This window comes from Aspergillus heteromorphus (assembly GCF_003184545.1).
Source record: "Aspergillus heteromorphus CBS 117.55 chromosome Unknown BO70scaffold_2, whole genome shotgun sequence".
Classification (NCBI taxonomy): domain Eukaryota; kingdom Fungi; phylum Ascomycota; class Eurotiomycetes; order Eurotiales; family Aspergillaceae; genus Aspergillus; species Aspergillus heteromorphus.
In genome coordinates this window covers 648,051-660,296 of record NW_020290407.1, presented here as the reverse complement: position 1 = coordinate 660,296, position 12,246 = coordinate 648,051, and the positions used below count along the sequence as shown (strand labels likewise).

The window sequence follows — 12,246 nt, the reverse complement described above, 5'->3', positions numbered from 1 at the left end:
CCATAATAATAAGGTACCGTCTCGTCGGAGATCACGAGCCACGGTTGACCCGCGGAGAAAGAATCGTGCCCGTTTGGGCGTTCGGCTAGCGAGCCATGGACGGTCTCCCTGCGGGAAGGTCAACATCATTGAACATAATACACGAAATCCCCCCTTCCAATCCAGGGATCCGGGATAGCCTCGTTATTATTGAAGAGTCAGGAGACAATCCACGCACCAACTAATCATGTTGTGGTAGTAGATACAGATACGGAGCAATATCTAGTGGCAGAAACTGTTGTAGGGCTCCATCCGGAGTACTCGCCTCCGTACGGAATATTGTACGTGGTCTTTCTACGGACCGTAGTCCGTGGTATAATAATGAACATAACGAGCATAACGCGGCCGCCTCACCGCGGGAGGGATGACTCAGCCGAGGGCGTAAGTTAACTAACTAACTAGTTAACTACCGGGCGAACTTCTCGGTTATCCCCGCAGTCCAGCCCGTACATATTACATACAGGCACAGAAATACCACGAAGCATCCACGCCTCATGCCCATATGCGGTGACTGTCATGCCAGGATACGGCAGTGGGAACTTTTTGCTGGGTTTGATTCTCAATTCGTTGATGAAGCTCGAGATTGTTAGTTTTTAGGTTATTGGAAGCTACTCCGTACATGAACAGGGCACTATCACCTGCACCTTCCAGATCTTCAAAGTGACCTGCCTACCTGACTGCGCATCCGAAGGGAAGCGTTCGCTGCCCTATGATACTCTATCCTGTCCTGCCAGCCAAAGTACCAAGGCGCAATTCGCCACGGACAGGGCTGTTGGGAGCTAGCACCGAAGTACCTAATTACGGCGTCGCCCGTACCTACAGGTAGGCAAGGCTGCATGGATGGGCTATCTCTGGCCGCCACCCGCGAGGGCGAGTAGCTCAGGGTGTACCACTACGGAGTACTTTGTGCTCCCTGCTCCGGTTCCTTTAGGCATGCAGCTAAAGGACCCATCGATCTCTCGCTGCCGAAATCATCAGTGTCACAGCCACTCACATCGAACGCTGAGGGGAGACGTTGCAGGTTGGGCAGGAATGCGTGGCGGAATTGGGCACTCATCAGCCCGTTGCGTCCCTGCCACTAATTATCCCTTCACTGACCTGAAAGGTTACCCGACTTCAGTATTTCCCCCAAGCCTCCATTCAAGCCAACCCAGGAAGAATCTCAAACCGCCCGGGCCGCAGTCACTGTTACGGAGTAAAGCTGAGTGACATCCTCCAGGTCGGTGCAGACCATAGGTCGTGGTTTATTAAACAGGGATCGCAAGGGGGGAAATGCCCCGGAGGAAATGAAGACAAGAGCAGAAAACCGCAACATGGGAAGGAAGCAACCCAGATATCCGGAGCAAAGAAAAAGAAAAGAATTTACGGTAGGTGCAGCAAGAGCCGTAGAATCCCCAAAGTCAAACCTCCTCGTATACCTCCGAACTGTGTACGGAGTAAAGGGCCTTCACCCAGCCTTCGTGCCGCACTCAACAACTTCCGCTTGGCCATACTCGGCCAGCTGCATGATCGACCATCTCGATTCCCTTACAGCTACTGGTCGGATGTTCCTTGATTCGCACACACGAAATACTACCAACATGACCTGACCGGCCTTTGTTGAGGCCTCGAAGGAGTCGAAGCATGTCTCGGTAACACGACCAGATCCCCCTTTGGCTGCTTTCTTTTTTGACTTTGCTTCGCGCGGCTGTCACCCTCCTTCGATCAAACCAACCGTGCCAGGCGTGGAAAGTCACACACTTTCGACCCCCTTCCAGAGACCAACAAGGCGTCCATGGCCCCTGTCAATCAATATCTAGGAATACCTGCATGGCGGTGAGAATATCAGGCTTTGGACCCATTTTGGTGCTCGAATGAAATCTGTCCAGGTGTCTACTTTGCCGCGCCGTCTCCATAATGGCCGAGTCCACAGGTGAAGAAAGTGCTATGAACTGATTGATATCCATAGCAATTAAGGATGCATACGCCGTTGCGCGAATCAGATCTCGTCTGGGCTCACCGAATGCCGTACGCTTATTAGTCCGAGGCCAGCAAGGATCACCCAGAAATTGCAGTCTCAGTCTGAGATTCAGTTCGGGTCTCAAGTCTCTGGATAGCTTACGGCCACTCGGCACCGACTCGATGGCTATCATCTTGCCGGACATCCTGGGGAGGCAAAAATGGCTGCCCGATAGTTCCTTGTCATTTCCGCTTCAAAGCCCGTACCGGCGTGCCAATGAACGATAGCAGCGGCATTGCAGCTTTCATTGACCCATGTGGCCACTAGCCATGCGATCTACTCAGAACTCGCGTGCAATGATATCATCTTTCATTGATCAGATGTCCGAATGCATCTCATGATCATTGTCCATGGCTGGCATGTAGTCAGCTTCCATCGAATGAAGGTTTCATTAGATGCACGACTCACGCTACCTAAATGATCCTTATTTCTACCGCAAGTAATGTGATGCCACCTGTACAGGGTATCTGTATGTCCATCAATAAATGTATAAGAACCCAAATCCATCCCTCTATATATCTGGCTAGCCATGGAGTGCTTGGGCTGGTAATAGATAAAATCGGTGTATTGTACAGATAGTGAAAGTATAAACCAGAAGGACCAAATAGGAACTAATAGAGCAAGCTTTCAAGGAAAGAGAAGCGCCAACAGAAGCCCACTAGATAGTACGGTGTAGATAGGTTCATGGTGAGGCATCGAACACGGATGATGATGCCGCCCAGAAGACTTGCCGTTGTATGCTCTGTGGACTAGCCATTTTGGGAAATACGCAAGCCTGAGGCAGATAGGGTACCCGGAGGATCGCGGCGGCCGCGATACCTCAACTTCTGCTGCGTCTTCACTCATTGAAGCAGGCAGGCACTACACCCAACATGCTGCCAGCCCTATACCCAACGCCTTGGAATACGCAATGACTATAACACTAACGTTGTCGACATGTCACGCTCTTCCCCCGAACCCTCCCCGTCGACCTTTTCGTCCAACAACCCGACGCATGAATCTCGCTACACCTACCGCCACCTTCAGCTTCTCCGGCAGAGCTCAACCGCGACGCCTCTTCGAGTGATCGCTCATATCGACCTCGATGCCTTCTACGCACAATGCGAGATGGTGCGGCTGGACACACCCCGCACCGTGCCCCTCGCTGTGCGACAGTGGGACTCGCTCATTGCGATAAATTATCCGGCCCGGTCCTTCGGCATAACGCGAATGATATCGGCAGGGGAGGCCAAGAAGCTTTGCCCGGAGATTGTGCTACAACATGTCGCGACCTTCCGAGAAGGCGAGGGCGGGAAATGGGCGTACCGAGAAGATGCCTTCAGAAGGATGAATACCGATAAAGTGTGTCTGGATCCATACCGGGCTGAGTCGCGCAAGATCCTGAAAGTGATGAAGGACGAGATATCCAGGTGGCACACGGAGATCAACGGTGGTGGACAGGGAGTCGGTTCGCCCTCTTCGACGCAGTATGCTGGTCTTGAAAAAGCCAGCGTCGACGAAGTCTTCATCGACCTGTCGCCTCTCGTGTACGGCGTCCTCCTTCAACGGTATCCCGAATTACGCGCTGAACCGCACGATGATGATCGAATTACGCCACTGCCTGCCCCGCCTACCACTGCGCTGGAATGGAACACGGAAGACTGTCTAATTGACTTGGACGAGAATGAAACGGAAGTTGATGATCCCGACTGGGATGATGTCGCGACGCTGATAGGCTCTGAGATTGTCCGATCGGTTCGAACAGCTGTTTGGGACAAGCTCAGCTACACGTGCTCCGCGGGCGTTGCAAGGAACAAGATGACGGCGAAACTGGGTAGCGCTTGCAACAAACCGAACAAACAAACCATTGTACGGAATCGCGCGATGCAGAATTTCCTCGGTGGCTATAAGTTTACGAAAATCAGAATGCTGGGAGGCAAACTTGGGGACCAGGTCACTGCACTGTTTGGAACAGAGCAAGTGAGTGACCTCCTAAAGGTCCCTTTGGAGCAAATGCGGGCTAAATTGGATGATGATACTGCTAACTGGCTGTTTGGTATCATCCGCGGGGAGGATAGAAGTGAGGTCAACTCGAGGACGCAAATTAAGTCGATGCTGTCAGCCAAGTCTTTCAGACCAAGTATCAATACCATTGATCAGGCAGACAAATGGCTGAGGATTTTTGCGGCTGATATCTACGGTCGCCTCGTGGAAGATGGTGTCCTCGAGCATAAGCGCCGTCCAAGAACAGTTGCCCTGCATCATAGACAAGGGTCCCAGGTCCGCTCCCGTCAAATCCCCATCCCTGGGGCGACACCAATTGACGAAACATTACTTTTTGAGCTGGGAAAGACGCTGTTTCGGCAGGTCATAACAGACGGGCGGGCATGGCCCTGTGCAAATCTTTCCCTGAGTGTTGGCGGATTTGAGGATGGCGTCACAAAAAACCGGGCAATAGACAGCTTCCTACTGCGAGGAGAGCAGGCCAAGGATGCAGGGAAATCTGCGGCGAGGGAGTGGACGTCAGAAGGGCCGTCTGTGGTCCAGCAGCCAAGTGGAAAACGCAGGAAGATTGACGACAGTGGCATCAAGAGGTTTTTCTCCAAGCCTTCCGGGACCAACCCTCAGCCCGACCCAGATAATGCTAAAACAGGAGATTCAACGGAGAGGCTGGACGAACACGCAACTCCGATGCCCCAGTCAGAAGAGAATTCACCTCAGCCAGCAGAACTGGCCCCGGGACTCTATACATGCGGTAGGTGCGGGAGCGTGCTATCAGAGCATGAGAGAGGCGAGCATGATGATTGGCACTTTGCCAAAGACCTAGCGGATGAAGAAAGGCCAACAACTGGTACCCACCAGCAGGCTCGAGGACCGCCAACCCATGCGGGTGCATCTAATTCACGTAACAAGGCTAATCGTAGCAGTCGTGGTAAGCCAGAGAAGGGGCAGACCCGTCTCACCTTTGGATAGGCTTTGCCGTATATAGCGAGCTTGCTTGGTGTGAGAGGTATCTAGTAACATGCTCAATCCCATAGCAATAGTCTCCCACGGAGATAATCTCAGCCATTTCTGGCGTTTTCTGGGGGTTGGTGTCCCTTCTTGCGAGATAGCTGTGCTGGTGCAGATTATATTCACTGCTGTGGCGTATAAATATTGTTCGTGCATTATGTATGCATGTAAGTGTTTCTTCTGAGGACTGTCATATCACAGGCCAGCTATTTTAGTGGATACGAAGCATTAGTTCGTGCTGGCTGGGTCTTCATAGCAGGGGCAAATATGTATAATATATATATAATGGCAGCCCAAACCATCCCACATATCGGCTCACGCCGCCAGCTGTACCATGGAACCACCAGATCTAAGTAGTACTCAACTTAGCTCTCTATTTAGTGTCCCTTCATAAGTACTCCCAATAGAAATTAAACCAGAGCCTTTCAGAAAAGAAACCTGGCTCGTATTTGAGGGAACTCGGGCAGTGAGGCCCCGTCCTGCAGCATGACATCAGCCGACTCAGCCGCGGGGTCGTGGCCAGGCTGGACTTGCTCTGACGCCGACCATCCTTCTGCAGATCAACCTTTTCCGTCATCGACACACGCGTTTCACTGCTCTCAGATTTATATCGCTGGGTTGCTACCCCTGAGATCAGATGGTCTCTTTCCATCGCTGACCTTTCATCATAGACTGACCAGGTGGTGTTCTAAAGCCTCGTTCGGTTGCCGCGCACTCCTCCAGCATTCTTGACGCCCGATGAGGAGTTACACAATACAAGCGATAGATCACAGCCGTACAGCGTCTTCCTGTGGCCACTCCTCTTTCTACTCACGAGGATACTCACGCAAATATGCCTCGACGGGGCCGCGCCCGCAGTGAATACGATGAAGAGAGCATGTACGAAGTGGAGCGCGATGTGCACCCACGACGGAGAAGAGATGAGCGACTTTTCGAAGAAGATATCCGGCACAAACGTCGTGGACCCGATATGACCCCCCTTGAGAAGCTTGAGCGTATGCATCTTCAAGCACAGCGCGGTCCTGAGATTGCCCGTGAGGCTCACGATTATCCTCGGGAATTGACACCGGCGCCAATGCCACCACGACGCGAACCAGAAGATTTCGATTTACCCCCGCGGGAAAGATTGCGCGCGCTTGGAAGAGATGACGCCTCGAGCCGTCGCGGAAGACCACGTCCCAGGGAGTTGGATATGGAGGAAGAAATTGTCTTTCGCGAGGAGTCAGATAGAGAATACACTGATAGTGAGTCAGATGGGGATATGGTTGTTGTACCCAGGAAGGAACGGCTGCTGCGTCGACGAGAGCTCGACCTTCCGGACGAGCCTAAACCCCGCAGTAAGAGTCTGCTGGAGGATAGCAGGCTGCGAGAAATGGAATTCGAGCGTGATGAGTTGTCTAGAAAAGAAGAATTGAATGGGCCTCACAGGAGACATCGGAGTGGGCCGTTCTATGCAAGATCCTCGCACTCACGGCATCGACACAGGTTTCATCGACACAAGAACCTCGAGGATGCCGATGATGAGCTGGACGAGGAAGTTGACAAGAAGATCTTGTTCCGAGAAGCCAGAAAGCGAAGGCCCGGCAGAAGTGTTGAGGAAGAAGATATTATTTTCGAGAGTCGAGAAAGGTCGTCGTCTCCGGAGATGACAGTTCCCAGGGCGCCGTCACCGGTTGACATGCCCCCTGTGCGCGAGAAACATATGCGCGAGAGTATGAATTGCTGTTGCCTCTATCCAATTGTACCTGCTAACCTGTCTTCAGGGCGTCGGAAAGTTCTTCCACCTCGAGCTCCTAGCCCCGATATCGAATTCATGGAGCCAGAGCCTCGCCATCGGTATGTCTGCCGAGAAACACTTCAGGTATGCGCCGCTAACTTTGTGGTAGTGAACGAGGACGGAAATCCAAGTCAGAGGAAGAAATATTCATTGTACGGCGGGAAGAGAAGGAAGTTCCTCCCCCAGCCCCTGTCCCAGCTCGTCGCCTTTCGCCAGAGCCATACAGACGAGAGAGACCTATTCCAACCGAGCCACCTAAGCCGCGGTCACTGGAACGCGAAAAGGATATGTTAACCTTAGTACGCCGGGATGGAAGCCGAGAATCACTTGAGGAAGAAGAAATCATCCAAGAGGACTCTTACGGACCTCCCGGTCGCCGTCCCCTCCTCAGGAAGGATGTCAAAGCCATGGAAGAAATGGATATCGCAAGAGGACCCCCCAGGCCAAAGCCCTTAGCCAGGACTGAGATAGTAACCCAAGAAATCAAGCCTCCACGATATGCAGATCGTGAGTCCAAGCTTGTCATAAATGACGTGAGAGAGTCTGACGATGAACCCGACCGACAACCTGGGAAAATAGGACGACGCTACGTTGGCATCAAGGACCGTCGAGAAAACCTCTGGACTGAGATCACCAAGGACCTGGTCGTGAAGGAAGCGCTCGACCGTTCTGGGTATGAGTACGAGGAGACGGACTCTTTCTACTACATATTTTCGTATCTCGAGCAGGTACGTCTCGCTGGCCATCACTCAGTACTGCATATGCTAGTATCCCCTACTGACAGACAACCTGCACAGGGCGATGTGGATGCACTCATCGAGCGCTCGGAAGAAATTCGGCGTGCACGCCGCCGACGGATCCTGGAGATCCACCGCGAGCGAGAGTCCATGCCTCCTGCCCCCTCTCGGCCTCCTCCGTTAATGCCATTGCCTGCAGCGGAGAAAGCACCCCCCCTGCTTCTGGACCACCACCCCCCTCCTCCCCCTCCACGCTTCTTCCGGGATGAGCGGAGAAAGAAAGAGCGGGATTTGGCCGTCGAGGGCGGCCGCCGGAGGCCCCCTCCGCGCTCGGAGTGGTGGTAAAACGAAACGAAACGGAACGAGGCACGATTTATCTATCCATCTATCTATCTATCAGCCTTTGCTTGTTCATATCTCCGCGTATACCTACCTATATACCTGTGTATTTGCTTGCATATACCCCATGTTGATGTTGTTTTCCCTACTACCACCCCACCTACAACTACCATCAAGACTGCAAACCTATACAAAAGGACAGATGGCTATTATTCCTCTCAGGGGACACGACACACACACTTCATTATTATATTATTAATCTCCGTCGCACACTCCCCTATATCTCCCTATTTATGGGAACATAGTGTTATGGAGTATGGAGTATGGAGTACCGTAGTACCTATAGTATATCGAAGTCTTTCTCCGTAACCCCTGCAAAACATAAAACACAACATAAACAAACCAACCCCCAAACCAACACTGCGCCTCACTCCTCAAGCCCCGTTTTCTGTACCCCAATCCAATTTCCCATGAGAACATACCCAGGTAGGTACGGAATATCACATACCGAATATTAAAATACGCCCTGGTTAATACCACCCATCTAAGGTACCTTACCTTGGGTATCTATTGAATTGAACCACTTCTACACAGCTTATATAAGTAATTAGCAATTAGTTGACTAGTTAACAAGCAAGCAAACAAGCGAATAAGCAAGCAAGCAAACAATACTTACTCATCTACAGTAGTTTACCTAAGTAGGTAACTAACAATGCTGCATGGATGGTACATAACACTGCACTCAGCCTCGCACCCGTCCATGCAGCTCCCATGCATGGTTGGTTACTCCGTACGACAGTAACTACTGCTTAGGTGCTAACTACTACTACTACAGCATGTTAAGGTAAGGTAGATGCAGGATGGGAAAATCCTCCTCAGCTTAACTATCTACTGGGTATTGGTAGTTACTTACCTATATACCATACTCTGTAGATACAGCTCAGTCGAGTACCCATGTCCATATCCATCCATGTCCATAGCCATGTCCAATGTTTCAGATCGCCCCCATCCCAGCTGACTGGTCATTTTCTTTCCTTTCCGTTCCGTTCCTTTGCAGTGGATCCGCGATCTGGGTACTAGGGAATAGGATGAGGTATCTATCTATCTATCTATCTATCTATTTATCGACCGACCTGCGGCCATACTTATGTGTTATACTGGGTCTACTGGTGGGTAAGGTCGGTAGGTAGAGGAGGTTGTAGATACGGGGATTGGGGATTGGGGTTGTGGTTATGTAGGTAGGTAGGTAGGTACGTATGGTGGGATTTGTCAGGCGGAGGGCGGACCAGTTAGTAGGCGGACTCTTTATACCTCCCAACACAGAAAGAACAAGGCGCAGTTCTACTCCGTATACTCCCGCAGATTGTAGCTCAAATATGAGATCACGCAGATGGACGGAGTCTGATAAGTAAGTAGGTGAACAGGCCGATCGAGTGCGCGATTAGTAGGGCATTATCCTTGTGTGATGATATGCACTTGTACCTGAAAACTAATCCATCCATCCATCCATCACCTAGATATGCAACCTGTCCAGCCATACATTCATTGTACATAAGTATATCTATAAATAAGTCGGACCGATGACTGACCAGACTCCTCACTCCAGTCCCAGAGACTAGAGACTAGACATCGAATATTAATATAAAATGACAGCTAAAATCACCCGCAAAAAAACCCACCACCTAGTGAGGAACTAGTAATGCCCTGGGTGCGGGCTGCTAAATATTGCTTACCGTTTACAGAGTACCAAAATTAGGGACGGGGAAATTGGCATGACATCAAAATTACGCCACTAAGGTAGATTAAAGTTCCCACAAGGGGGGGGTGGGCTGCTATTTTGGTGCGCGGAGGATGGCGTCTGTCAGCGATTCTCTTTGTGTGTTGGATTTTGGGGTCGGAGAGGCTTGTTTGTTTATTTGTTTGTTTTGTTTTCTAGAGGAATCGATGACACTCAGTTGTTTGATGATGATGATGAGGATGATGATGGCGGCGGTGGTGGTGGTGGTGGTGGTGGTACTCCGTACGGAGTCTAGTGGTGTCTCTTTGACACTTCGCTTGACAAGACGAAAAGAGGACGAATCGGTCGATTCAGACGAGGAGGGATCGACATGTGACTAAGCGCAGCCCCATTCCACCTTTCATTCTTCCTCCCCTCAGCCACAATTATTGATTCTCGGGAGATAGGAGGGATACGATCGAGGTTGCTGTATGGGGTAATAATAATCCAAGGGAATGCCGATTCTTCCTCGGATCTCGGAGTCCTCGCTGCGCATTGGACTTTGTAATCTTTGGGTCGGCTGGTGCTGGCCAGCCTTAACCCGGCATTCATGTGTTTCTCTACTACGCCTTTAGATCTGGGCGAAGCACCAGCCACAGTTCGCTTCCATGGTTCACCTGTACCCTCGCTTCGCATCGCAATATCGTTGTTATCACCACCCGCGCCGCGCCCCTTGGGCCCTTGGGGATTGTTTGACTGTTTCACAGATAAGGCTAGCGATCTGGCAGTCGGCACTTCCGTACCGTAGTTCCCGTTGAAGGCCCCTTCATATTTGCTGGTGAAGCTACCGCAAAGACATTCCACTGTGAGACAGCAACGGGCCGGCCTTTACCTGCTAATCCCTGTTGGTACAGAGCTCTGAAAAATGCACGTCCAGAATTGCACTGACAGGGGCAAATGATACTCCGTTCCGGCAACATGCAATGGCCTCTTGTTGCTCTGAACTGTAGAGATAGAGTCAGATGCCAGGCAGTAGTCCAGCTGCAAAGCATATGACCAAGATCCGACTGCGTCAAGCGTGCTATCGCATCGTAAAGGAGAACCTGAAAGGCGGGGTTTCAGATAGTCAGGATACTGGCGTCATTATCGCTCTAGCTCGCCTGGGTAGATGGTCTTTGCACGTCTCATTGGTCGGGACTTAGGATGCACGCCTATCTAGCACCGCGGCAGAGCGCAACCCCAGGGATGTATATGCATGTACCAGGTACGTTGAGCTTCATCGACGGCGCCCCGATCCGTACGCTCGTCTAGTTGTATCTCAACTGACAGTCTCCGGTGCTAGGGCAACGCACAATGCGACCGAAGGAAGGCCTTTGGGTCCATAGCTCTGGGACAATGTTCCTGGTAAGCAGGAATTATCAGCCAGCCACTCCTTCCATCCGTCAAAACCCCGCTGGCCTGACTCGTAGCAAGGCATTCTCGGGTCTGCATACTTGGCGATATGGCCTGCTGACAGGGGGCGATGGTGCAACCCAGCATTTCATACACAGTCCGGAGCATGGAACACATGTCGTAATCGAGCTGACGGTGATCGAAAAGCTTGTGTTCTCTGATAATAATGAGAGACCGTCGATCATCATCGATAGGTGAAGTAGCTATATAGCTGGTCTCTGCGGGCGATGCGACCGCCATTTTTGGGATCAAATCGAGGCAGGAGTTGCACGACAGCAAATGCCCCGTACCACCTCGCGCAGCAGGTATTTGAATTGCTCGGACGGACATCCGATGGATGGGTGTGTACCTTACTGTACTCCGTACACAGTCGGCGAGCGCACCTTGCTGCCTAGATCCGTGGCCGCCGTTGGCCCGACCCATGCCAGTGACTGGCCGGAAGGAGGAGTCTACCACAGAGTAAAGTACTCCGCAGTATCATCACCCCACGTAAGTAGTAGTATCTGGTAATCACGATGCTGGCAGATTCGTGCACCGAAGCAACCAAGATGCCGACATAGCGCAAAGCTTGACTGGCCCTTCCCAGGCGTGTACCCAATTGTACGCGGTGCCTGGGCCTGACACGAGGGTTACCAACCGTGGAAGAGGCTGGAGATGCGGGCGCGTGATTTGTCACTGCCTACCTTGCCAACTCTCGGACGTCCGTGGATCCCTTAGTCGACAGGCATCCTTGGGAGGGCAGACGGGATAGGCCGGCTGAAACCGTCGGTCCACTGTTATCTCCTGTGTGCGAGTCTGCGAGTCTGCTTGACCTCGCGAATTGCGACCGTCCTTGGCTTTTGCTGACCTGCGGTTCCAGCCACGGCCAGAACAGCAGCGACAACTCGACGCAACTGAGCCAAGCCAGACAGGCACTCGAATCATAATTAACACACGCGGGAATCGAGTCTGCGCACCTCCGATCCCTTCTAGACCACTCCTTCCTGCCGGGCTGCATCGCCATCTCCACCGGTGCGGACTGGGAAGGAAGACCAGGAGTTGTCCCGTGCGGTGGCGAGTGCGGTATGCCTTGTTACCGTACTGCCCTAGCCCTGAAGAGTATCACTCCCTATCTACCAGCAGTACTAATTGTCCAGAGTAGTGGTAAGTTTGGAAAAGGGTGTACCTAAGGGTACTAGTAGTAGTACAAACCTCC

The 12,246-nt window shown here is 51.8% G+C and overlaps 3 protein-coding genes across 3 annotated transcripts; 2 read left to right on the top strand and 1 right to left on the bottom strand.

Moving 5' to 3' along the window:
• The first annotated feature begins 2,877 nt into the window (after nucleotides 1-2,877).
• BO70DRAFT_358303 (DNA-directed DNA polymerase eta) lies at nucleotides 2,878-5,286 on the top strand. The gene has a single exon (XM_025542259.1). It carries the CDS (start codon nucleotides 2,975-2,977, stop codon nucleotides 4,988-4,990), a length of 2,016 nt encoding a protein of 671 aa, XP_025403287.1. The 5' UTR covers nucleotides 2,878-2,974; the 3' UTR covers nucleotides 4,991-5,286.
• A 575-nt stretch (nucleotides 5,287-5,861) lies between these two features.
• Nucleotides 5,862-7,888, top strand: BO70DRAFT_283431 (uncharacterized protein; the record flags this gene model as incomplete). The annotated part of the gene is made up of 4 exons (XM_025539090.1): nucleotides 5,862-6,741; nucleotides 6,805-6,865; nucleotides 6,916-7,453; nucleotides 7,604-7,888. The coding sequence occupies 4 exons, from the start codon at nucleotides 5,862-5,864 to the stop codon at nucleotides 7,886-7,888; spliced, it is 1,764 nt and encodes a 587-aa protein (XP_025403286.1).
• Nucleotides 7,889-10,869: 2,981 nt separating this feature from the next.
• Nucleotides 10,870-11,551, bottom strand: BO70DRAFT_79911 (uncharacterized protein). Its single transcript, XM_025548730.1, has one exon. It carries the CDS (start codon nucleotides 11,472-11,474, stop codon nucleotides 10,938-10,940), a length of 537 nt encoding a protein of 178 aa, XP_025403285.1. The 5' UTR covers nucleotides 11,475-11,551; the 3' UTR covers nucleotides 10,870-10,937.
• Nucleotides 11,552-12,246: the final 695 nt, after the last annotated feature.

Bases quoted from the DNA above. Each gene is read 5' to 3' on its own strand.
- BO70DRAFT_358303 (XM_025542259.1), top strand. From the start codon at position 2,975: ATGTCACGCTCTTCCCCCGAACCCTCCCCGTCGACCTTTTCGTCCAAC.
- BO70DRAFT_79911 (XM_025548730.1), bottom strand. From the start codon at position 11,474: ATGGGTCGGGCCAACGGCGGCCACGGATCTAGGCAGCAAGGTGCGCTC.